The 23,052-nt window shown below is 52.9% G+C and overlaps 1 protein-coding gene across 2 annotated transcripts in view; it reads right to left on the minus strand.

Moving 5' to 3' along the window:
* Positions 1–13,220: 13,220 nt before the first annotated feature.
* Positions 13,221–23,052, minus strand: part of ZNF777 (zinc finger protein 777) — a 28,381-nt gene continuing 18,549 nt past the window's right edge. For both annotated transcript variants that reach the window (XM_044246818.1, XM_044246817.1), the window contains exons 5-6: positions 17,742–17,993; positions 13,221–14,390 (exon numbers count right to left, since the gene is read on the minus strand). In XM_044246818.1, the coding sequence (XP_044102753.1) occupies positions 13,234–14,390; positions 17,742–17,993 (1,409 nt within the window). In that variant the 3' untranslated portion in view covers positions 13,221–13,233. The remainder of the gene's footprint in view (positions 14,391–17,741; positions 17,994–23,052) is intronic.

Raw genomic sequence — 23,052 nt, forward strand, 5'->3', positions numbered from 1 at the left:
ATCAAGTATCGTCTTCCCCAAACTAACTCCGGGCCTGCGCTGTGAATGGGAGACCAGGCCCAGTAAATAAAACAGAATAGATGAGCCAAGTTGCCAGAACTGAAAAGAACACGAGCAAAACTGGAGGGCTTGTCTTGGCAAATAAGAGGCCGTCTCCTACAGCAGGCGACTGGAAACAGCCTAAGGCCAGACGGCACACCTGAGTCCCAGACCTGGGAATGGCCATGGCAGAGTCACAGCGTAATAAAATAATCACAAAGGTTGATCTCGCCATCATTAAGTTCGCAACAATCCCGGACCACAGGGGCTGTGATTATTACCTCCATTTTACAGATGAGGAAACTGAGGTTCCCGGATCTTACATAAGTAATCCGACGTGCAGTAATTAGCAAGTGGGGTTGCAAATCCAAGCCGTCTCGATCATCTGCACGCCTCACCCCTGGGCTGTAGACGGAGAGCCACCATGGTCCGAAATGCACACAGAAAGGAAAGGCTGTTTATGTAAATGACGTTGGGAGAATTCAGTCGGTCATTTGGGAAAAATTATTAAAGTAGCCACTAGGGGTGCCTGGGTGGCTCAGTTGTTAAGCGTCTGCCTTCAGCTCAGGTCACCATCCCAGGATCTTGGGATCGAGCCCCGCATCTGGCTCCCTGCTCAGTGGGGAGCCTGCTTCTCTCTTTCCCCCTGCTTGTGTTCTCTCTCTGGCTATGTCTCTCTCTGTCAAATAAATAAATAAAATCTTAAAAAAAAAAAATAAAGTAGCACCTAAGCTTCTCTTTGTGTACCCAAATGAAGTCCAAGTGAATTAAAGCATGATGTATAAATAAAAGTAAAAATGAGTATCTGACTGATTTAGGAACAGCAAAGAAAGCATTCCAGTAGAAGAAATCCCAATAGAAAATAGCAATAGATTTGGCTAATAAGCATTACAAGTTCAGTTAGGTAGACAAAATCAAAAGGTTAATAGCAACTTGGAAAATATCCTCATCATTTATGATAGGCAAAATATTACAGACTAATATCTTTCATAACTAAAGAGCCCACATATAATGACAAAGGCCATGGAGGATGTGTTCAATCTCAGTAAATCAGAATAAATCTTAGTAAAACCAATGAAATCCAAATTATGAGACTGATGCGCTACCTACTGTACTGAGGCACCTAAGAAATCCAAATTAAAACATTATAATATTTTATGTTTATCAAATCAGAAAAAAATTTTCTACAATAAAATGTATTATTTTCAGAATCAGAAAAACCAATAAATATTACAAATTTAGGAATATTCCCTTCTAGGGGCGCCCGGTCACTCAGTAGGTTAAGTATCCAACTCCTGGTTTTGGCTCAGGTCATGATCTCAGGGTCCTGGGATGGAGCCCCATGTCGGGCTCTGTGCTGGGCGAGGAGTTGGCTTAGGATTCTCTCTCTCCCTCAGGGCCCCAACCCTGCCCCCGCCTCCACTCACACGTGCTCTCTCTCTCAAAACAAAACACTATTCCCTTCTACTAATTGCAAGAAATACCATTTCCTATTGACATAATTAATAAGCAATTGCTTTAAGATCAAAAGAATCAATGGAATACTAATTTGGGAAATATACATTATAATTTACATATAACTCATTTAAGCTTTTGTAGGAATAGTTTCTTCCACCCTGAAGATGAGGACACAGGCTCCAAAAGTCTCCAAGAGACTCAATTTCAAGACCTCCCAGGTCCAGGTGTGTGGCTGTTTCCACGATACCACCCTCCATCTGTTGGCCGTGGGGGCGGGTACCGGGAGGAGCAGGAGGGTGGAATCCCCGGGGTAAGTCCTACCACCCCAGCACTAACGAGGCACCTAAGAAATCCAAATTAAAACATTATAATATTTTACGTTTATCAAATTAGAAAAAATGTTTCTAATTTCTAATCTTGGTCCCCTCCAGGGGAGGATGGGTGACAACCTAAGACATTGATGGTGGTTCGGGTAAGTTGAGTGTTCAGCATGTTGGAGGCCCTACTCGGGCCTCTTCCCATTTAATCCTCCCAAGGACCCTTGGAGGCCGTACAATGCTTATCTCCTGGGAAGTAGCTAAGAGGACGCCCATTTTGTAGATGAAGAAACAGAAACCAGAGGGTTTAAAATAATTTTCAGTCATGTGACAAAACCCACTCTGTCCCAGGTTCCGGCCTAGCACTGAGCAAGGGCCCAGCAGTGAACACTGCCCTCGAGGAACTTGTGTTCTGAGGGGTGTGGGGCGACACACAGGAACACAAAGGAAGCAGATCATTGCAGAGAAGGAAAGCACGATAGGAACACGGAGCAGGGTGATGGGACGGAGGGTGACGGGGGCGAAATGGGGTACTCAGGGAAGTGACAATTCGGGCGCAAGTCTTGATGATGAGCCAGTGGGTCAGATGCGGACGCAGAGCCTTCCCGGCTGTGGGCACCGCTCTGCTGGGGCTCGGACAGGGACAAGCCTGGCAGGATGGAGGAGTGTGACCTGCACCAGTGTGGCCACAGCAAAGGGACGGAGCAGGACAGGGGTCCACGTGGAGGGCAGCGAGGTGGGACAGGGTCAGCCAGTGGGTTTTATCTCCTGTGCCATGGAGGGAAGGGCGGAGCCCAGGCTGCATGGAGATTGTCTCGCCTGTGTCCCCGGGTCACCGCTTCTGAGACCCTCCTCATGGGCTCTCTGCAGTGGACTCAACCCAGGGCCTGCCGTGTCGGTCTGTAAATCCCTTTGGCCATGAATTTAGGTTTGTTATTGTTCATTCGGTCGACCTGGCTCCCGTCCACATGGAGGGAAATTTCTAGTGGAGGAGGCACGCCTGTCTCTCGGGAGACACACTGTCACTCAGGTCCTCCTTCAGTGGTGACTGTGATAATTGCCATGACCCCGGACATGGGGCGGGGTGACCCTAGACTGTGGGGCTCCGGAGGGCTTCTCTGAGGCAGTGTCATCTCCATCACACCTTGCAGGATAAAGGGAAGTTAGGTGGAGACGCATGGTCCAGGTGGAAGCCTGAGCTGAAGAGCAGAGAGAAGGGCAGGATGCCCCAGTCGGGGAGACAGCCCCTTGGGGGTTGAATGGGGTCCCCCCCCAATTCATGTGCTTCCAGGAACCTTAGAACGTGGCATTATTTGGAAATGGGGTCATTGAAGATATAATTAGTTAAATTAAGATGGGGTCATACTGGATTAGGGTGGGTCCTTAATCTAATCCGACTGTTGTCCTTATAAAAGGAGAGACACCCAGATAGGGACACACACATGCCAGAAAGATGCCATGGGATCACAGAGGTAGGCGCTGGACTTCAGCCTTCATAAGGCAAGGGACACCAGGATTGCTGGCAACCGCCAGGAGCTAGAAGCGAGGGACAAATTTCCCCTCAACTTCTGTGGCGACAAGCCACCCAGTCTGTGGTCCTTTGTTATGGCAACTCTGGGAAACTGATCCACAGCCCACGATAGGGCTGCAGAGCTAGGTAGGGCGTGGTGGGCCCCGTTGGGATTCTGGATTTTGCCCTCAGAGCAATGGGGAGCCCCGCTGAGGGTGACCAGCTAAAGAAGATCACGGTCAAATCCGCATTTTCACAGGATCCGTCCAGGTGCTCCGTGTCTCCAAGCATTCAGATCCACGGAGAGCCGAGGGTCGGGCCCCACAAGGACCCAGTCCCGGCTCCAAAGCCTCGCCGGGCCACACGGAACCCCACACGCTGTTCCTCAAACGCCCGGCGACTGTGCACCCCGGTGCCCTCCCCCGCAGAAGCCGCCTTGCCCGGCTCCCAGCCGCGGGGACGCGACCTGCGGCCGCAGACAAGCAGCAGCTGGCGGGCGCTCTGGGGAAAGGCCTGGCGGTGTGCATCAGAAGCCTGGGGGAGGGGGGAGTCCATACCCTTTGACAGGGCAATGCCACCTCTCGGCGACAGCGGGACCAGTACACTTAGGTGCAGGCGCACGCAGGCCCAGCCCGTCGTCAGGGCGCTCGTCCCGGTCCACCTCCGCGGGGGGCCGAGACGTCCGCCTCCTGCTCGGGCCAGCCGAGCCCGCGGGCAGCGGCCGAAGGAAGTGCGGCCCGCAGCGCCCCGCGACCCCCTTCCCGCTCTCCCCTCCGGCGGCTGCGGGAGTCCGGGGCGGTCTCTGCGCCCCCCCCCCCCACCGGCGCGCGGCCAACCCCGAGGCCTCGCCTTTGTGTTCGCGCCCGGATCCGCACAAAGAACGGGCCCCGCGAAGCTCGGGGGACGCGGCCGGGCCGGCGGGGCGCGCGAGGAGCCGAGGACGCCGGAAACGGTGGCCCCAGGCGGCGCAGGCGGCGCGGGCACGGCCCCGGGGCGCTCCGGAGGGAGAGACCCCCCGGCTTCTCGGGACGGCCCCCTGGTGGGCGCGAGGCAGCCGCCCGCGCCACCACCGAGAGGCCCGCGTTCCTAGAGCGGCCGCGGGCGGCCAGGTGCGCGCGGCGGCCTCCGGGCTCCGGGCTCCGGCCGGCAGGGGGCAGCACGGCCGCGGCCGCCCCACGTGGCGGGGGCACGGGCAGCGAGGCCGAGGGCCCGGGGGCGCCTCCTGCGGCGGGGCGGGAGGCCGCTAGGACCGAGGAATTCAAAAAATTCAAGCCGTTAAAGAGTAAATGTGCAAAACGCATATATACGTGTATTTAAAATAAATCTATAGAAATAACGTTCTGAAATTAAAAACTGTGGCTTTCCTGCCCCCCTCACCCCCGGCCCCCCTCCGTGAGCTCGCAGCACGGCTGGCCGCGCGGGTCCGCGTTACCCGGGAGCGCGCTCGGGGCCCGGCGGGCGGGGCGTGGAGGGCTCGGGCGGGAAGGGCCGGCGCGGCGGCCTGGGCGCGGGGACTGGGAGCGCGCGGCGCCGCGGGGCCCGGGGTGGGGGTGGGGGCCGCGCGGCGGGAGGTCGCGGCCCGGGTCGCCCGGGCCCTGCGGGGGCTGAGCGTGCGACGGCCGGGAGCGGGACGGCCTCGGCGGCGCCGCGGGCCGGTGCGAACCGACGGACGAGGGCGACGGCTCGCAGCTCGGGGAGGCCGCGGAGGGGAGGGAGGGCTCCCCGGCGGCCAGGGAGATGCCACCGGCTCCTTCTGCCCGCGGCCCGGCTCTGCTGCCTGCGGGCCCTTGCGTCACCGTCCTCCCGAGGCGGGGCAGCCCGGAGGCGTTCTGTCGTCGCCCTGGGCAGCCCGCGACTGCCGTAGGAGGATCCGGCAGTGACCCGGGGGCTCTACCTAATACTGGGGCTGAAATATCGGAGGGAATGATGAAACACGTATCTCGGAAAGGCTTTGGCTTGCCTCGAATGATGAAAATGGTCCGCATCCCCACGGGGCGGAGACGAGGCCGTTACCTGTATTCCGTCCCGCGCACTCACCTGTGGCTCCTTCACCCCATCGCTCAACGTGCACGGAGCCCCTCGCTTGGGTCAGCCTGGGGCGCTCGGGGGAGCCCAGGGGAGCCCGCAGGAGCCGGGTGACCCTCCAGGCTGCCCTCAGGCATGCTGTGTGGCCAAGGGTCCCGCAGGCGCCGCTTGGACCTGAATCTCCTCTCGCCTTCCCCGTGTAGGCGACTGCTGTAAAAATAACGTTGGGGATCCTTGCAGCTTCTGACAGGGCTTTTCTGGCCATCTGTGCTATTTCCCCCGCCTTCCAGGGATTCTTGGAGAGTGTCACCTCGCTGGATTTCACGGCGACTCGCCGCTGTCTGATGAGAACATCTGCCCAGTGATGGAGAGGTTGCCGAGAGTAGAAATGCACATACCCCCCCCCCAAAGAAGAAAGAAACTTAAGAACCCCCCCAGTCCTATCAGGGAACTAACTAAGCCCGCGATGTGGCGCTGGGTGCAAGCAACACACAGGATTGTGCGGATTGAACTGGGGGAAGCTGGAGTAAGGGACGAGGGTGGTCAGAGACCCCCCTGGGCAGCCCCGGGGGTCGGAGAGGGCGGAGCAGGTGGGCGTAGTCCCTCCCCCGAGGTGGCGGTGCTCCAACGTGGCACCGACCCCGTCACTTCACTTGTTCACGTTGCGAAGACGGGGGTGTTTAAACGGGATTCTAGGGCTAAAAACAAAAGCCTGAAAACACGGCCAGATGAAGCGCAGAGCCTTTGGCTGATCACTGTAAATTTAATGAAAATGTCGTGTCCTTAAGCTGAGATTCTAAAATATTGTAGATTTCGTTCCTACCGATTTCATTTCTTCCAAGGAATCGGCTTCATTTCACAGGTGTGGAGGTGGTTAAACGTCCTCATACTGGTGGTAAATAAAATTATTTCTTCTGTTACATTTTCGGAGGAGAATTGATACCTTCTCTTGAAGAAATAAAGGGTTCATTCAATAAAAAGATAAACTTTTATTGTTTGGGACTCAGAAATTCCTCTCACAGAAAGCAAATAACAATGCTATTTTCTTTTGGGAGAGAAGGGTTTTTAAATTAAATTCTGAAATTCTGTTATGCGATTATTACATACTAATGTGAGTTCGTCTTTTTGGTAAATGAACACCCTAGCACGTTTACACGCAGTTTCTGCTCATTCCAAGACTTGAAGGAGCTGGCACAGATTCCGGCAAGAAAAATGTGTCTTTCTTCTCAGTATGTCTACTGTTTAAATTAAATATACTGGAGATTGGTGTAATTTGGTCTGGATATTGACTTGGTTTTTTGGCATGTTCTGAAATGTTTGAAGTTTCATTTTTTTCCCCAAACCTATTTCAAAATGTATTACAAACCTTCGGCTAGTAAATCATCAGTGAAGTCAAGAGAAGTGAAGGGATCCACCGCATTAAATGGGAAGGGATAATCGTTATTTTGGTTGGATATATGTTATTAAATTGTTCAAAGCGGTAACTATACAAACCAATGTACTGCTTTTACTTTTGGACAAAATTAATGTGACTTTTAGGGATGACCATTAATCTAAGCAGGATAATACACTCAAAATCATTTCCTCCTAGATTTTAGAATTTGTATAAGTAATTTGCCTGCAGAAAATCTGACCATGGAACCATGTGGCTCTTGGGTCATATCTTCAGTGGGAGAATGATAAAAGTCATGTTTCATAACCTGCTTAATTTTCTGCTGAATTTACCTTAAATCCAATCAATTTCAATTTTTTGAGGGCACAGCCTTGGTATTTGTGTACCCTGTAAACAAAGAACTGATGGAATATAGTTCTTTTTTTAATCACATTTCAAAAAAAGATTTTTATTTATTCATTTGTCAGAGAGAGAAAACAGGCACAAGTAGGGAGAGCGGCAGGCAGAGGGAGCAGGCTCCCCACTAAGCAAGGAGCCTGATGTAGGACTTGATCCCAGGATCCTGGGGTCATGACCTGAGCCGAAGGCAGACACTTAACCTACTGAGCCACCCAGGCACCCCTGATTAAATATAGTTCTTAAAAAGGTTGTATACTTAGACGATACTGAATCTCAAAGGAGATGGCTATCCTGATATTCATTATTTAAATAAAAATTACTAATGAGCATAGACATTTTCATTGGTATATTTTGCCCTTAAAATTCAACTTTCCATGACTCTAGCTGATAGACAGTAGTGGTGCTCCTGTCTTATACTCGAGTTATTTTGAGAACCTGGGTATTATTTTACAAAGAGAAAGGGAGTTTCGTTCGAAGGGGACGGTGAGAACCAAGAGGTGGTTTAGGCCTGGAAGGCGAGAGTGTGATTTTATTAGCAGGTGCGTTTTCTTTGTAATAATCGTCACCCAGCTCCTTCTCTGTTAAGCAAATGGTTTGTTAGGTCCCCACTTCTGAAACAAACAGAAGGGGAGCCCTGACCCTAACACGTAGCTCTCTTCCCAAATGACTGAAGCAGGAGGGAGGCTCGTGTTTAAAAACAGGGGCGCCTGGGTGGCTCGGTGGGTTAAGCCGCTGCCTTCGGCTCAGGTCATGATCTCGGGGTCCTGGGATCGAGTCCCGCATCGGGCTCTCTGCTCAGCGGGGAGCCTGCTTCCCTCTCTCTCTCTCTCTATCTCTCTCTACCAGCCTCTCCATCTACTTGTGATTTCTCTCTGTCAAATAAATAAATAAAATCTTTAAAAAATAAATAAATAAAAAATAAAAACAGGGGCCGGGGCATCAGGGTGGCTCAATCAGTTATGCAGCAAACTCCTGATTTTGGCTCAGGTCACATCTCAGGGTCACAGGATCAGGCCCCGCATCCGTCTCTGTGCTCGGTATGGCGTCGACTTGAGGATCTCTCTCTCTCCCCCTTTCCCTCTGCCCCTTCCCTGGCTCTCCTTCTCTCAAGTTAATAAACAAATCTGTAAAAAATAAAAAAAAAACAGGGACTAGCTGGGCGGCCCCCCATGGGAGCCCCCAGTAACCTCTCTGCATGACCCCGACCAGCCCACAGGTGAGCCGGGCCTGCCCAGGATGGCTGCCTGCAGAACTTCCCAAGTGTCCATGGGACAGTCGGAGCTGCGAATCAGAGAGAAATAGTACTCTTTGCCATTTTCATTGAGGATCCACGTGGACGAAATTGGGGGACAGTATATAACAGCCCCTAATAACATCACCCACTTTGGTCCCACACACTGAGGTTTCAATTCTGGCCATGTGATCTTGGGCTCGTGGCTGAACCTCTCTGAACGTCATCTGGAAAAGTGGGACCGAATACCGATTTCACAGGTCGTCACAGGATGAGATGAAATGAAAGCATTGACTTGGCATAGTGCCTGGAACATGGCAAGACCCCGTGAATCCTGGTTATTGTTACTGTCCCTAATGAACTCCAGGCTGGGGCTCATCGCTGACCGGCAGTTCTCATGTAAGGCCACCGTTAGTGCTAGATTTAATGTTTCTCTTTCTTTCCTTTTCCTTTTCCTTCCTTTCTTCTCTCCCTTTCTTAAAAAAAGAAAAACAAAAACAAAAAAGAAAAAAACAAAAAACAAAAAAACAAAAAAGAAAATCCTCTTTGCCTGGAGTGACCTCTTGCAGGAAGTAAAATTAAAAGCATCAGATTCTATTATATTTGAACTAACAGTACTCACGTCAAGGAACCCAGCTAGAAGTGGTAAAGGCAGAATGGATTTTTTTAAAAATTGAAACCTAGACGTTCCCACCATGCCTGGGAAGCAGCAAGAGGCTTCAGTAGCCACACGGAGAGGCCTTGGCCTGACTCACCGTTGCCCTGGCAACAGTAGGGCCCGGAGGCCTCCGTCCCTGATCCCTTAATCCGAGGAGCCTCCATGACTGTGCCTCGGGGAAGGTCTCCCACAGACACCTGGCTGGTGTCTAAAGCTACCCTGACAGACAGGAGAGATGGAGGTGGGGTTCTTGCTGGAAAGACTGCTGCCTCAATGTGCCTGTGATGGTCCCAGCTTTCCAGACCCCCACAGGCTTGGTGGAGAGGACTAGGCCACAGTCTCCAGCGCTGTCAAGGTGGTAGATGGCTTCCTCTTCCCTCCCTGTTTGGCCTTGGAGCCCAGGACTCCCGCTTTGCACTTACTGGTGTTTCCTCAGCACTGGGAGCTGTAGGACAACGAGCATTCCCCAGGGCCCTGGACGCAGCCCGTGCTCCCTCCGCTGCCCCTCTGGCCCCTCCACCCAACACACACCCGAGAGAGGAGGCAGCACAGACAGTTAATTTCTCCAGCTGCAATGCCACAGACTTGACCCCGAGGCCTTTTTTGCCTCTAAAATTCTTTTTTAGTCTCTTGCTCTGGTTGTGATGTTGGCAAATATATGGCTCAGAGCCTGTCCGGCTCAGTAGATCTACCATTTCCTCAAAGTTATTGTCCTGAGGATAGAATGAAACAATCTGAAAGAAGGGCTGGCTTTCCTTTTCCAACGACTGTTCAGATCCCAGGGAAAGAACGTGGCGGTCAGGGTCATGGGTTTTGGGGGTGGAAAGGCTGGAGTTCGAATCCCGACTGTACCGTTTGGTTGCGTGCGACTTTGGGTCTATTTAACCTCTTGGAGCCTCAAGCTCTTCACCTATAAAATGCGTGTGAGGTCAAGTCTTCAAAAGAAGCGCTTGTTTCATGTTTCACCTCTTTCTGGTGCACAACTCCGTGGGGCCAATGGCTACTGACAAGACAGGAGTTTGAAAGTCTGACTTTCTAGTTCAATGAAGGGCCCCCTAAGAAAACCCTGGGAAAGGGCGCCCGATCCCCAGAAAGGTGGGGTGATGCCCACTGCAGGCTCTGGCTTGTGGCTGAGAGAGGAGTTTAAATCCCTGTCTGCTCTGGCTTCGAGACCAAGATGGAGTTGTCCGTGTGCTTTGAACGTCCTCGCGCGGAAATACCTTTCTGCTTCTGCCTGTGGAGGGTATTTCCTTTTCAGAGACTCATTCTTTCAGGTTCCAGCACTAGCCCACTACCTACCTGAACTTCCGTGTTTACTAAACCAAGCTGTCTTTAACCAAGAGCTAATAATGAGATTAGCAAACTTTAATCGAGAACTTACTATGCACCAAGGTCTTTGTTATCTATCTATTCTGCACGTTACTGATGCCTCAGAACAATGGAAGGCTTATTATCCCCACTGAAATGTCGAGGTGGACGTTCTGTTAATTAACTGGTTCAAGGCCATACAACGGTCAAGTGTAAACACACATCTGTCGGAGTCCGGAGTCCCTCCACGCTCTAGTGACCGTCCTCTGATAGCTGTTGGCGTCTGGCGCCGCAGAGATTATGGTGGATGGGAAGTGAGAATCACGATTGGGCCAGGGAGTTGGGACAGAGGAGGACACCTTGGAGTTCAGGGCCCCTCGGGGGCAGAGGCATGAAGAGGGGGTTAGAGCCAAGGGAGAGAAGGTAGAATCACAGAGAACCCCATGCAGCACAGTTCTGCACAAGAAGTACCAGTCTCTGACTGTATTTAACCCTCTACAACCAGATTTCCTAGGAAAAGAAAGGCTCACCATTCCTATGTGAGCCACGATGGCCCGAGGATGTCCTGGTAAACATGTATAACAACGAAGTCACTGTGACCTCCCCGGACCGCTGTGGTCTCCTTCTCGTCTAAACATCTCCTATCCTCTGGTCCTCAAATTCCTGGACTAGTAGAGGTTTGGGTGGCAGTGGCCATCCACCAAGTATCTCCAAATACCTCTGCTGACATCTCTTCCGGCCTTTCGATGTGCCGGTGTGGCCAAGGACCATTTCCTCTGTCATCCCTGCAACCTCCAGCCACCGGTTCCACGGTCTGTGGCCTGGCCATTGCACCGGCTCACCCAGACGGCAGACCACAGCCGGTTTCCGCTCGTCGGCCTCAGTCTCCTGGCCCCAACTGCCTCACGCCTCTTCCCTACTCCACAGTGGTTTCCCGCACACGCTCAAACCAAAGTCTATAGTCGTGGGAGATCCCAGATCCAAGACCCTCTGTGCACGCCAAGTCGGCCTCAAGCCAACCTCCTTGACCTTGGTTTTCTACATAAACCCTTTCTCCAGTTCTGCGGGTGTCATTAGTTACTGCTTCTTCACACAGGAGCCCATGGAGCCCACTTTCCACACGCCCCCCTTTAAGAATCCCTGCACGGACAAGGCCTGGCCCATCTTCCCCATCTTTGGAATCCTCCCCAGCCCGCAGGATCCACTCCCCCGAGAAGGGGTCCTGCCGTCTCCAGGCTCTTCCTCCGGTGGTGGGCAGAGCACCCATCCCGCTCTTGGCACCTCTGGTTTGCTGCGCACGGTGCCACCCTGGCCCTGGGCCAGGTTCTGCAGCCCGGGACCCAGACCAGCCTTGCCAGCCCTTGGTCCCGGCCCCGGCCCGCCCCTCCTCCCGCTGCTTGCTCTGCCTACCAGCCTTGCAGACAATTTTCGGGGGAACAGCGAAGTCCCATCCTGTCAAATGTGACACCTCGAGCATCACGTCACCTCTCTCTGCGTCTCTATAAAGGAGGTGGTTGGTGACCTCTTGGTCTCTTCCGAGTCAAAAATATGGCACCTTCGCTGGTGAATTCTTTTCTGAACTCCGTCCTTACACTGCCCGCTCCTCTCCGCCCTCTGACTCATGACTTACTGTTCCTCCCGCCAGTAGTCCTTGTCTCTCCGGCTCTTCTCTCTGTTTTCCGCCCAAGTCTGGCCTTCCCAGGCCGAGGAGGCTGACCCGGCCCCCCGTGGGCCTCCAGGAATTGTCCCTTCCGATGGCCCGAATTCTCTCTAGGTCACAGCGGAGCCCAGAAGCAGGGTGAGGGTGAGTCACTCTGCGGCCAGTGTCATGCGCCCTCGGTTTCTCTTTCCAGGCCTCACTGGAGGGCCACTGGACACGAACCGGTCCCTAGAGCCAGGGTGCATCTGCGCATTTGACAACTCCAAAGAGGGTAGCTTTGGTACAACATACACATAAAGAAAGGTCTCACTGGAGCCTTTTGTGGTTTCCCCGACGACTGGCACCAGGGGCCTCAGCACCCCTTCCCCACCCCGCTCCCACCCCTCCCTGTGCCCCCCTGCACTCCAGGCCATGCCACTGCGCCCTGAGCTGCATTCCGAGCTGTCAGGGAAGTCGGCCTGGCCCTGGGGGAGGCACGTAGCTTTTGCAGTTGAACCGTGTAACTGTCTCCCCAGCGCATTCCAAACCTCCCCGACCATGGACCATCATCAACTGCGCACCCTGCTCCCCCTTAAAACCACGTCCCCCCCACCAGTCCTCGCGGGGAGCCAGCAAGGGCTGCCCTTCCGTACACCCATTCTCTACCTCAAGCTCTGCAGCCCCGTCTTCTCCTTGACCTTATAATCTGTGGGATCTGCGCCCCCACCGCTGCCCAACACGGGGAAGAGCACAGAAGAGGGGCTCAAGGGAACCTGGCAAGTGACACTAGGCACAGGTCCCTCGGCCACCTTCTCAAGCCCTCCCCTTCAAAACCAAACAAAAACGGCAAACAGGAAACGCTCGTCTTTTAAAAATTACTCTATTATTATCAAATAGAACCACAGTATCCAAAAGGTAATTATAAAGTTCTAGTCCCCAACTAAGTGGCCCTGCACCGCCCCTCCGAGTGGCCGGCGGCCAAATCACTCCCCCCGTGCTGATTGGTTTCATCCATTTTATTGTCAAGGAAATTAACAGCCCGAAGGGGTTCCCCAGGTCCGCGCACTCCCCCCACCCGGGTAAACACGGCAGCAAGCGACCTGGTCTCACTACCCCGGTGTCCTTGGGAGGAGGGACGAAAGGAGGGGAGGGGGGCTCACAGCAAAGGGGCTGGGGGCGCCCCGGCCCCGCCCGCCCGGCTGGGGCCTCGCTGTCCGGGGCGGGCCGGGCGGCGGCGGCGGGGGCGGCGGGCGCGCTCACTCGCCCGTGTGGGTCCGCAGGTGGTACTTGAGCGACTGCTTGTAGCGGAAGCACTTGGCGCAGTGCGTGCAGGGGTAGGGCCGCTCGCCCGTGTGCGCGCGCTGGTGCTCCAGCAGGTGGTGCTTCTGCGTGAAGCGCTTGCCGCACTCGGCGCAGTGGTAGGGCCGCTCGCCCGTGTGGATGCGCCGGTGCTCGAGCAGGTGGTGCTTGCGGATGAAGCTCTTGCCGCACTCGGGGCAGGCGTGCGGGCGCTCGCGCGAGTGCACGCGGCAGTGGTTGGTGAGCTTGGACTTCTCGCTGAAGCTCTTCTCGCACTCGGGGCACTTGAAGGGCCGCTCGCCCGTGTGAGTCCGCTGGTGGCGCAGCAGGTGCGACGGGCGGCTGAAGCTCTTGCCGCACAGGCTGCAGATGAAGGAGACCTCGTGCTTGCCCGCGTGCACGCGCTGGTGGATCACCAGGCTGATGTGCAGGCGGAAGCTCTTCTTGCACTCGGGGCACGTGTAGGGCCGCTCCCCCGTGTGCGTGATCTGGTGCTTGGTCAGGCTCGACTTGTGGCTGAAGCTGCTGTCGCACTCGGGGCACTTGTAGGGCTTGGGGCCGCCGCCGCCGCTGCCCGAGCTGGGCGACTTGGGGCGCGGCTTGAGCGCGTGCTTGGGGGAGAAGCCGGGCGCGCGCTCGGGGGACGCGTAGCCGCCGCGGACGCGGTGGATGCGCTGGTGCAGCGTGAGCTGCTGCTTGTGGCGGAAGCTGATCTCGCACTCGGCGCACTCGTACGGCCCCTCCTTGATGTGGTTGCGCTGGTGGATGATGAGGTTGATCTTGAGGCGGAAGCTCTTGCCGCACTCCATGCACGTGAAGGGCCGCTCGCCGCGCCGGTTCCGCTGCTGCTGGCTCGACGGGCCGCGGCTGTCGCCCAGGTGCCGCTCCCCGTGCGCCGGCGGCGCCAGCCTCTTCCCCGCCGGCTTGCCCAGCTGCAGCGGCGGGGGGCTCTCCTCGCCCTCGGGGGACAGCTCCCCGGGCAGGGGCGTCTGGTACATGGCGGCCTCGTAGCGCCCGGACAGCGGCCCCAGGGCCTGCAGGTGCTGCGGCAGCTCGTCCTCCTCCTCCTCTTCTTCCTCCTCCTCCTGCTCCTCGGTTTTGATCACGATCCCCTCTGCTCCGGGGACAGGGAGAGAGAAGGACACACGTCAGCAGTGGCCCGGGGGCCTGCACCCAGGACGGAGGCAGGTGCCATGGCCTCGCCTTGGCGCCCCCGCACATTCCCGGCCCCTTGTGGGAAAATCCTCCCCTCCGCTCCCCGCTGCCTGCGGTCCCCACTTCCCCGGTGCTGGAGGTGTTACCCGCGCGGGCCTCGGGCTCGGTTCAGGAAGGAACCCTCTTGGGGAACCCTATGCAGCTCAGAAGGGGCAGGCGGCCCTGCCTGTCCTCATGTTCCAGATAGGGTGGCAGGTGAGCAGCTGCCCACAGGGGCCTCCGGGGGGGGGGGGCACTCGGGCCCAGGGTGCCTACCAGTTACCACCTGACACGGACCCTCCCTTTTCCACTGGAGCGACCGGAGGGCTGACTCCTCAGGCTCTAAGGCCTCCTCTACCCCAAATCCGGCAGCCTCACGGGTCTGTGGCTTTCCAGAAGGCACCTGCGGGTTTCTCCCCAGGTGTCTGTCCTCCCCCTCCTCCAGCGATCTCCCCCTCCTCTCCCTGCCTCCACATCACACAGGCCACATACCACCCAGCTCCAGTTCCGGCTCTGCCCTTAAATCTTCCGTGCCCGTCCCAAAGTGCAGCCCTCAACCACTCCCGGGCCATCAGCACTCACTGGGGTGCCTGCCCAGGGCTTAGGGCATTGGCCTCACCTGCAGCACGACACCCACACAGGTGCTCACCTGCTGTGACCCTACCAAGTCTGAGGCTAGGGCCAAGGTTTCTCCTGCCTTTCCCCCAGCCTCGGGTGTGTGGTCCCTCCCACCCAGGAAGGGTTCCCTGAACACAGCTGCAGGATGTCCTCCTCCTCCCCGGCTCTCTGTCCTCTGGGCTGGCCCTCAGGGCCCAAGATGTTAGCTGTTCTACATGGTGTTCTAGAGTGTTCCCCGAGAATGTTAGTCCTAGAGAAAAGAAGTGCCCTCTGACTTCTGTTTGCATTTTCTTAAATGCCTTGTACTTATGCACTCCCTAAACAGGGCTACTTCAAGAGCTCTGTTTTTAGCTACTGTGTGACACGAGAAAGGCACTCCCTTCTCTGAGCCCCTGTCAGATGGAAGCTGCTGTTACAGTCTGCTTTTGCAGAATTCTTAACAGCAAACGAACGAGAACTTTTCCAGGTCTTGCCTGAGAGCTTGTTGTTTTATTCACAATCTCTTATGGGATAAGCCAAGCAAGGATTAGCCCCATTTCACAGACACGGGGCCTCCAAGCCCAGAGATACCTAGTGATCATTCCAAATGAAGTAAGTAAAGCCAAACCTCTGCGAGCTTCTAACTTAGGGACCATCTAGTCTGTCCCCTCATTGCCAGGGAAACAAACTGGTGGTGTGCGTGAGCTGGCCCAGGTCTTACAAAGTAGCCGGTAGTGACCACTGGGCCTTGGGACTTCCTCTTGCTCCTCGGAACCCAAGAAACAGTAGGGTCACAATTAGGACACAGATGTGCCAGTCCCAGCTCAGATCTCTCGTCACGGCCAGCATTGCCTAGGCCCTGTTAGGATTCTCAGCAAGAGACGCAATCCAGGATGCAAAATCCCACCAAGTACCATGCGAACTTTCCTGAGGTCCCACTAGAATGAAGGCCCAGAGGGCAGGCTGACATTTCTACTTGAGGCCCCGCCGCAGCTCAGCCTCACGATGTGCCCTGCACCTTCCCCTGTTTTATAGAGACAGCCTGTGGATTAAAATGCTTTTGGGGGTATCATGAGGTTATTCAGAAGCAAGGGGTTAGATCCACATCTTTGACCAAGCAAGACATCTGCGATATCTTATGAAGTGCAGAAAGGCCACCTGCAAAGGGATTCTCTACAGGCAAAATGAAAAAATGTAAAAAGTCATCAGCACAGGGGCACCTGGGTAGCTCAGTCGCTTAAGCATCTGCCTTTGGCTCAGGTCATGATCCCAGGATCCTGGGATCGAGCCCCGCATCAGGCTCCCTGCTCAGCAGGAAGCCTGCTTCTCCCTCTCCCATTTCCCCCTGTTTGTGTTCCTCTGTGTTAAATAAAGTCTCAAAAAGAAACAAACAAAAAAACCCCAACAACCAATAATCAGCACCATACTTTTAAAAACTTAGTAAATAAAATGGGTGTGGATACATTTCTATGATCAATAGTATAGTATCAAAACTGCTATGATAATTAATGGCTCTTTGGCACGTAAAGAAGACATCTAAAAAAACCCCCTAAAACCTAAGTGAAGTATGTTCCTTAAAAATTTGGTAGAATTCACTTAATTCCTATCTTACACATTATTTTCAGAATATAGAAAAAAAGAGAAAAAGCTTCCCAGTTCACCTTCATATAAGTTGAGTATAATCTTATTTCCAAAACTAGATGGGGGTGAGTCAAGAAAGTGTCAGGCTGATTTCATGTATGACTATAGCCGAAAGCCCCTGAATGAACGGCAGCTCACTGAATTTCATTCTGTATATGAAAAATACGCTGTGATGGCCAGATTGGGCTTTTCTCAGGACGGAAAGGACTGTTCAGCGTCAATCAGCCACAAAAGATGTCCTGAGGTTAGGCCGCTGAGAGCTACTTCCTCACTGTTCTTGAACACAGACAGGGCCGAAAGTGTGCAGGAGGGTGACCCAGAGATTTTATAATTAAACATGAGTGATAGCCAGATCGTACCAGGAAGAGACCATACAGTGTGTTATTTTAAAACACATTCCTGACTAGGGCTGAGCTCTCTGGGTTACTGGGACTTCTAATGTGACCTAAGAACTATCAAGAATATAGCAGAGGGGCGCCTGGGTGGCTCAGTGGGTTAAGCCTCTGCCTTTGGCTTAGGTCATGATCTCAGGGTCCTAGGATCAAGCCCCGAATCAGGCTCTCTGCTCAGCAGGGAGCCTGCTTCCCCCTGCCCCACCCCCGCACCTGCCTCTCTGCCTACTTGTGATCTCTCTCTCTCAAATAAATAAATAAAAATCTTAAAAAAAAAAAAAAAGAACATAGCAAAAATGGAAGTTCTAGCCTCGGCATGACGGTATGACCTTGGGCAATTTGTCTGATCTTCTCTGCCTACAGAAGGGGGGAGCTGGAGAGGTGATCTCGGAGACCCCTTTGGGTCTGCATCTGACTTCGTCTTTGGCTGTAATACCTTCTTCCAAGCCCGGAGACAGACTCTTATAAATCTGGAGGCAGGAAACCCGCCCCCAAGGCCGTGCCCGGGGCTGTCATACCTGTGTACCCGTCAAGGTCAAACGACCCTGTCTGAAGGGAAGCCCAGCTTTCCCACAAGGCAGGGCCTGTCTGCAGGCCTCATGGTAGCAGCTCCCCCCACAGCCTGCACCCCGCCAACTGACCTGCGCAGTTTCTCTGCTGCACCAGCATCTGTTTGAGCTCGCTGAACTCACTGGAGCCTTCCGTGGACTCCTCCAGCGCGTTCTCCTGTTCCTGCATGTCCAGGTCCGGCTGCTCTCCGCACGGGTCGCCCAGCTCCGAGTCCTGGAAGCCGTGCTCTTCCACCTGCCCCATCAGGGGCTCCGGCGTCTCCAGACTCTCGGAGCCCTCATCATTGGTCTGCACCTCGATCTTGATCACGATCCCGTCGTGTGCTGCAGAGGCAGGGGGCGTGGGGAGGGGGAGAGGACAGAAAAACCCAGAACACGTTCATTGCACGAGGTTTCTGCAGCCTAGGATTTACATCTCAAAAATTCTCACTTTAGAGACCAGGAGGAACTGTAATGCGGGGTCGAGTGAGCAGACACAGGTTTCTTGAACATCAGTACAAACTGGAGTAAAGTGAAAATAGATGTGGAGTTTGTATTCCATGACCCCTACAACTTTAACAACAGTATTATCAGGGTTTTTTTGAACAAACGGATCTTAATTCCGTTTCCTGGGTCAGGCCAGTCAAAGTCAGCAGTTTTCCTCCCTCACGGTCAAGGTGAATAATGAAAAGGCTAGTCACCTCCTCACTCTGCACACCTTCCTAGCCCAGGCCCCTGGGGTCCGATTCAGACAGGCCGGACACCCCCGAACCCCTTCCCGGCTCACAGTTACAAGCACGCACACGCACACGTGCACACACACGCACACGCACACACACACACACACACGCACTTGGAGCTCTCAGCTTTGTTTTAGAACAGCCTCTGATTACACACATTGCCCTGACTTTCCATTTCAGAGCTGTGACCTGTCCAGGTCAGCCCTGTCAGCAACCTAGCATTTTCCTCTACACTTTTCTAGGGATTTATGGCAAACATTTATGTCTATCTGTTTTTCTTTTCTGGCCATTATTAGTTTTTAAAAAATGGGCATCTACACAGTTCTCTCCCTCCGCTTCCTCACTTAGCTGTCCTGTAGAAATCGCTGCAAAGCAATTCTGGAGCCCACCGCCTTCCTCCCCAGCGCTGTCCGCAGCCCGCGCTGAGGCCGGACGCGTGTCCCGCCGTCCCCTCCGGAGGAACCGGCGCTGTTTTGTTCCCGCCCTTCGCATGCTGAACGATCCCGCGGTCACAGGTGGATTTACATGTCTCACTATGAAACGGGTTTGATTTCCATGCGAGTCCCGGGTGTGGGGCCGTAGAGTCAAAGGTGTGGTTATTTTTAATCTGACAGATGTCACCAACCGCTCTTGAACAAGGCTGCGACAATACATGTTTCCACCAGCCCCGCGGGAGCCCGCCTCCTCCCCGCCTCCCTGCTGGAGACAGACGCCACTGCCCTTTCATATTTTCCTCAGTCAGACGGGCGTACGTTGGTAATTTTCCGATACTTTAATCCCACTTTCCTGACGAGGGTCATCGAATATTGTTTCTTTTCCTTGTTGGCCTTTTCAAGTCGATTCCGTATCAACTGTGTTCTGTTCTCATCAACTGGTGAGAGTTCTCTGGTTCCTGGGCTAAAGATAACCCGTTTTCTCTTATCAGCATTTCAAACAGTCCCCAAATCTAGCATCTGTCTGTTGCCTCTGAGCCATCTCTTATCAGACTGCTTTCTTCAAGTCTTCCCGTGGTCACACTTGTCTGTCTGTCTTTTATGGCTTCTGGGTTTTCTTCGTTAAGAGGGTCTCCCCTGCTCCTGGAAGGTTCACAGGGTCTCCTGGAGTGTGTCTCAAGCTTTTTATTGCTTTATTATATACATTAAGGTTTTTGCTCCATCCGAAATTTATTTTTATTTTGTGTGGAGTGTGAGGTAGGGGTTAAGCTTTACTTTCTTCCCCCTGGAGAGAGCTGTGCCAGCAGAAACTCCCTCACAGCTTGAAAATCACTTTTTTTTTTTTTTAAGATTTTATTTATTTATTTGATAGACAGAGATCACAAGTAGGCAGAGGCAGGCAGAGAGAGAGAAGGAAGCAGGCTCGCCACTGAGCAGAGAGCCCAATGCGGGGCTTGATCCCAGGACCCTGAGATCATGACCTGAGACAAAGGCAGAGGCTCAACCCACTGAGCCACCCAGGTGCCCTGAAAAATCACTTTGTTAACGAAGGAAATTATAAACGTGTAACGCATCAGCAGACGCATTTATTGCTTCACTGAATTCACTGAAACACCCGTTACTTACTGAGCACCAACTATGTGCCACGGGGTATTCTAATGACGTGGAGGACACCGGTGAACATAAGAGAGCTCCCCACCCTCACACACCTTACCCAAGGCAATAAACAGAATTAAGACATTGTATGGGGGTGTCCGAAGGTGGTAAGTGCAATGGAAAGAGGAAAGACACCAGGAACCTCGGAAACTAACCCAACCGTCCGTGCCCATGGAAAGCCTGCCCGCTCTCAACCACGCCCACTCGTGATCCCCAAGCTAAAAGCCGGGAAACCAGACCCACCCAGCAGGCGGGCAGCTGATGCCACAGGACCCGGACTGGGCTGTCCTTGGTGCCCAGCAATCCTTTCATTCTCCTCGGACCTGCCACCCAATCTCCTGCCGGCCACGGGAGCAGCAGAATATAAAGCAGCTGGACGGTCCCACAGCCTTAAACCCGGACCCTGCCTGCCTTCCCCTACAACCAAGTTTCCAAAACCTCTTCCTCCTATTCTCGGTCTCACAAAAAAGATGAGGTCACCCTCCCTCACATCCTTGCTCACTCCTGCTCCAGCTCCGAGTCACCCCGCTGACTCCCCTTCTCTCTCCCACCTGGGGAGGCACCATGGTGACGGTGACAGGGACGCCTCTGCTCACTGCCTTAGCCCGCCCCGTTCCTGGGGCCATCGCGCTCCCCCGGCAGTGCCCGCTTCTCGCTCTGCAATCCCTACAGCCCTACAGCCACCGGCACAACCGGGACCCCAGCATCATAAAAATGCCTTCCCTCGCTTCACAAACTCCTGAAGATATTTTGCTTGCCTCCCCCCTCTAAAGCGGTTTTCAGAACGAAGCACCCCTTGCACTTTTTTGAATAAACATATAAAACGCTTCAGTAACTGCAAAAGATGTCATTTCTGGCATACTGTAAATATTGAAGGTTTGAAATAAACTCTTCCATCACTCTTGAATGTCACCAGTGGGATCTGAGAACAGCGGCAATTTTCGACCCACTATTATTCACTTAAAACCTACACGAACAAGTTCTTCTTTGATAGTTGAAATTTTTATATCATTCCTTTTCACCTTGAACTTCTATTTCCATTCCCACTTTGCCCACAGAATTTTATCCCAATAGAACATCTTTTTATGCTGAGAAGCCTTTTACTGATCTCCTGGTCTACCACTCTGCTGCAAAAATGTGTATGTAAATTGAAAGATTAATTTTGCTTTCATTTCTAATAACCATGGGGCTCTGAGTGTTGACTGTTTTCCTGTCTTAAGTTATCCTTCGTTATTAGTAGTACATAATGATACACAGATACTCAAGATAGAAAACTAAAAACTTGTTGGAAACAGCTCTTATGAGGATGGAGAGGAATTTTTTGTCCCCTAATTAGTTTGCTTATCTGAGAATGGATATTCTTATCACATGATTGAGACAAGAGTTCAGAATCAAATCTGTTCCTATTTTTCATTTTCATGAACACAAGCATTGGCAAAGCTCATTTACATAGACATATAGATGGGCTGGCAGGGGCTCTGCTGTGGAATCGTCACTTGATTCTCTGAATTTGCTCTGAATTATAATGCTATGAAAGCACATGGTTAACACAGCATCAAAAATTGTTTCTAATGACCTATTAGCTGACAACTTAATTAGGTTCTCTTTCAATTTTGTTGAAAGCGAAGTATTGCAAGGGATCTAACTTGCAAAAGAATTCGCCATCCAGGGGCGCCTGGGTGGCTCAGTGGGTTAAACCTCTGCCTTCGGCATAGGTCATGATTTCAGGGTCCTGGGATCGAGCCCCACATCGGGCTCTCTGCTCAGCAGGTAGCCTGCTTCCCACCGTCCCCTCGCTGCCTACTTGTGATCTCTCTCTGTCAAATAAATAAAATCTTGGAAAAAAAAAAAAAGAACTTGCCATCCAGGCCCCAGGGCGCTACGTTTGTGGTCACGTGCCCCTACGGTCTGGACTGTCTCCATAACCCAGAGGGCTTTTTATACATCGGAGAACTACTCCCTCGTAAGATGGGGACCGGGGAGGGGTGCGGCTGATAAGGACGGGCTGCATGTGTTGTGTGCCCTCACTGATGAGTTTTATGAATGAGAACAGATCAACTAAGGACTTACTGAACCCTCAAAGCCATCTATGTCATGTCCCTCTTGGGAAGTCTCCGTGCGCCTGTAGGGGCACTGGTACTCCAGCTGGAGACCACTGCCTTCAGGACCCGCCCCGACTTCAAGACCTTATCCGGCCAAACCTCTTACGATGCTCTCAGGTGCATGGAACTGTGCCCCTCTCCATGGTGTTTACTTTTCCTTCCCCTTGCAAGGTGCTGCATTTACTCATCTGCAAGCCTCTCCTCCATTTGTTAGACAGCAGGGAAGCCGGTGGTCTCCCACCAAAAAGGTTTCCCCACCCCACACAACTTTTGAAAGAGTACTGACCCCCTGACTGCATTTCTAAGCAGCGATTTGTTCTCCCATTAAGAAAAAAATTAAAGACACATATTGCAGGACTATAGTTTATGATCAAAGGTAGAGCTTCAAGCCCCTGGGGAAAAGTTTTCAATAAATGGGGTGGGAATGAATGGACGGAGGGGCGACAACTGGCGTCACATCAAAGTAAATTACTGATGAAACAAAAATTTAGACGCAAATAATAAACTCATCCTAGTGTCAGGAAAAAACCAGTTTCTCTCCTTCTCTTTCTTTACGACCACAAACTGAGGAACGGGCTATTCCCAGCCCCCGGAACTCCAGATCCTCCTTCTGGAAGCTGTCTGGTTGGTCACAGCAGACGTCACATGTGCCCAACACATACCAACTCTCATTTTCAGGTGTACATTTTTTTGGGAAGAATTTCTGTAGCTTTGCCTTGACGTTGTTTGGTGATAAGGAACTGATCTAATTTGTGCTTGGTTTGTGATCTCTGTAACTACATTTATTCCTGAGAACTCTGGCAAGATGGGAAATAAAGAAAAAAATCAACCCTACGAATTGCTTCCAAATGTATCATGTGTGTGTGAGCACTACATTTAATAGTTAATGAAGCTGATATAATGTTATATTTCCAGACACTTAGTGAAAATACTTGACTATTTGCCTTTTGGAATTTTCTTTTTGTTTTCTGGA

This window comes from Neovison vison, chromosome 4 (assembly GCF_020171115.1).
Source record: "Neovison vison isolate M4711 chromosome 4, ASM_NN_V1, whole genome shotgun sequence".
Taxonomy (NCBI): Eukaryota; Metazoa; Chordata; class Mammalia; order Carnivora; family Mustelidae; genus Neogale; species Neogale vison.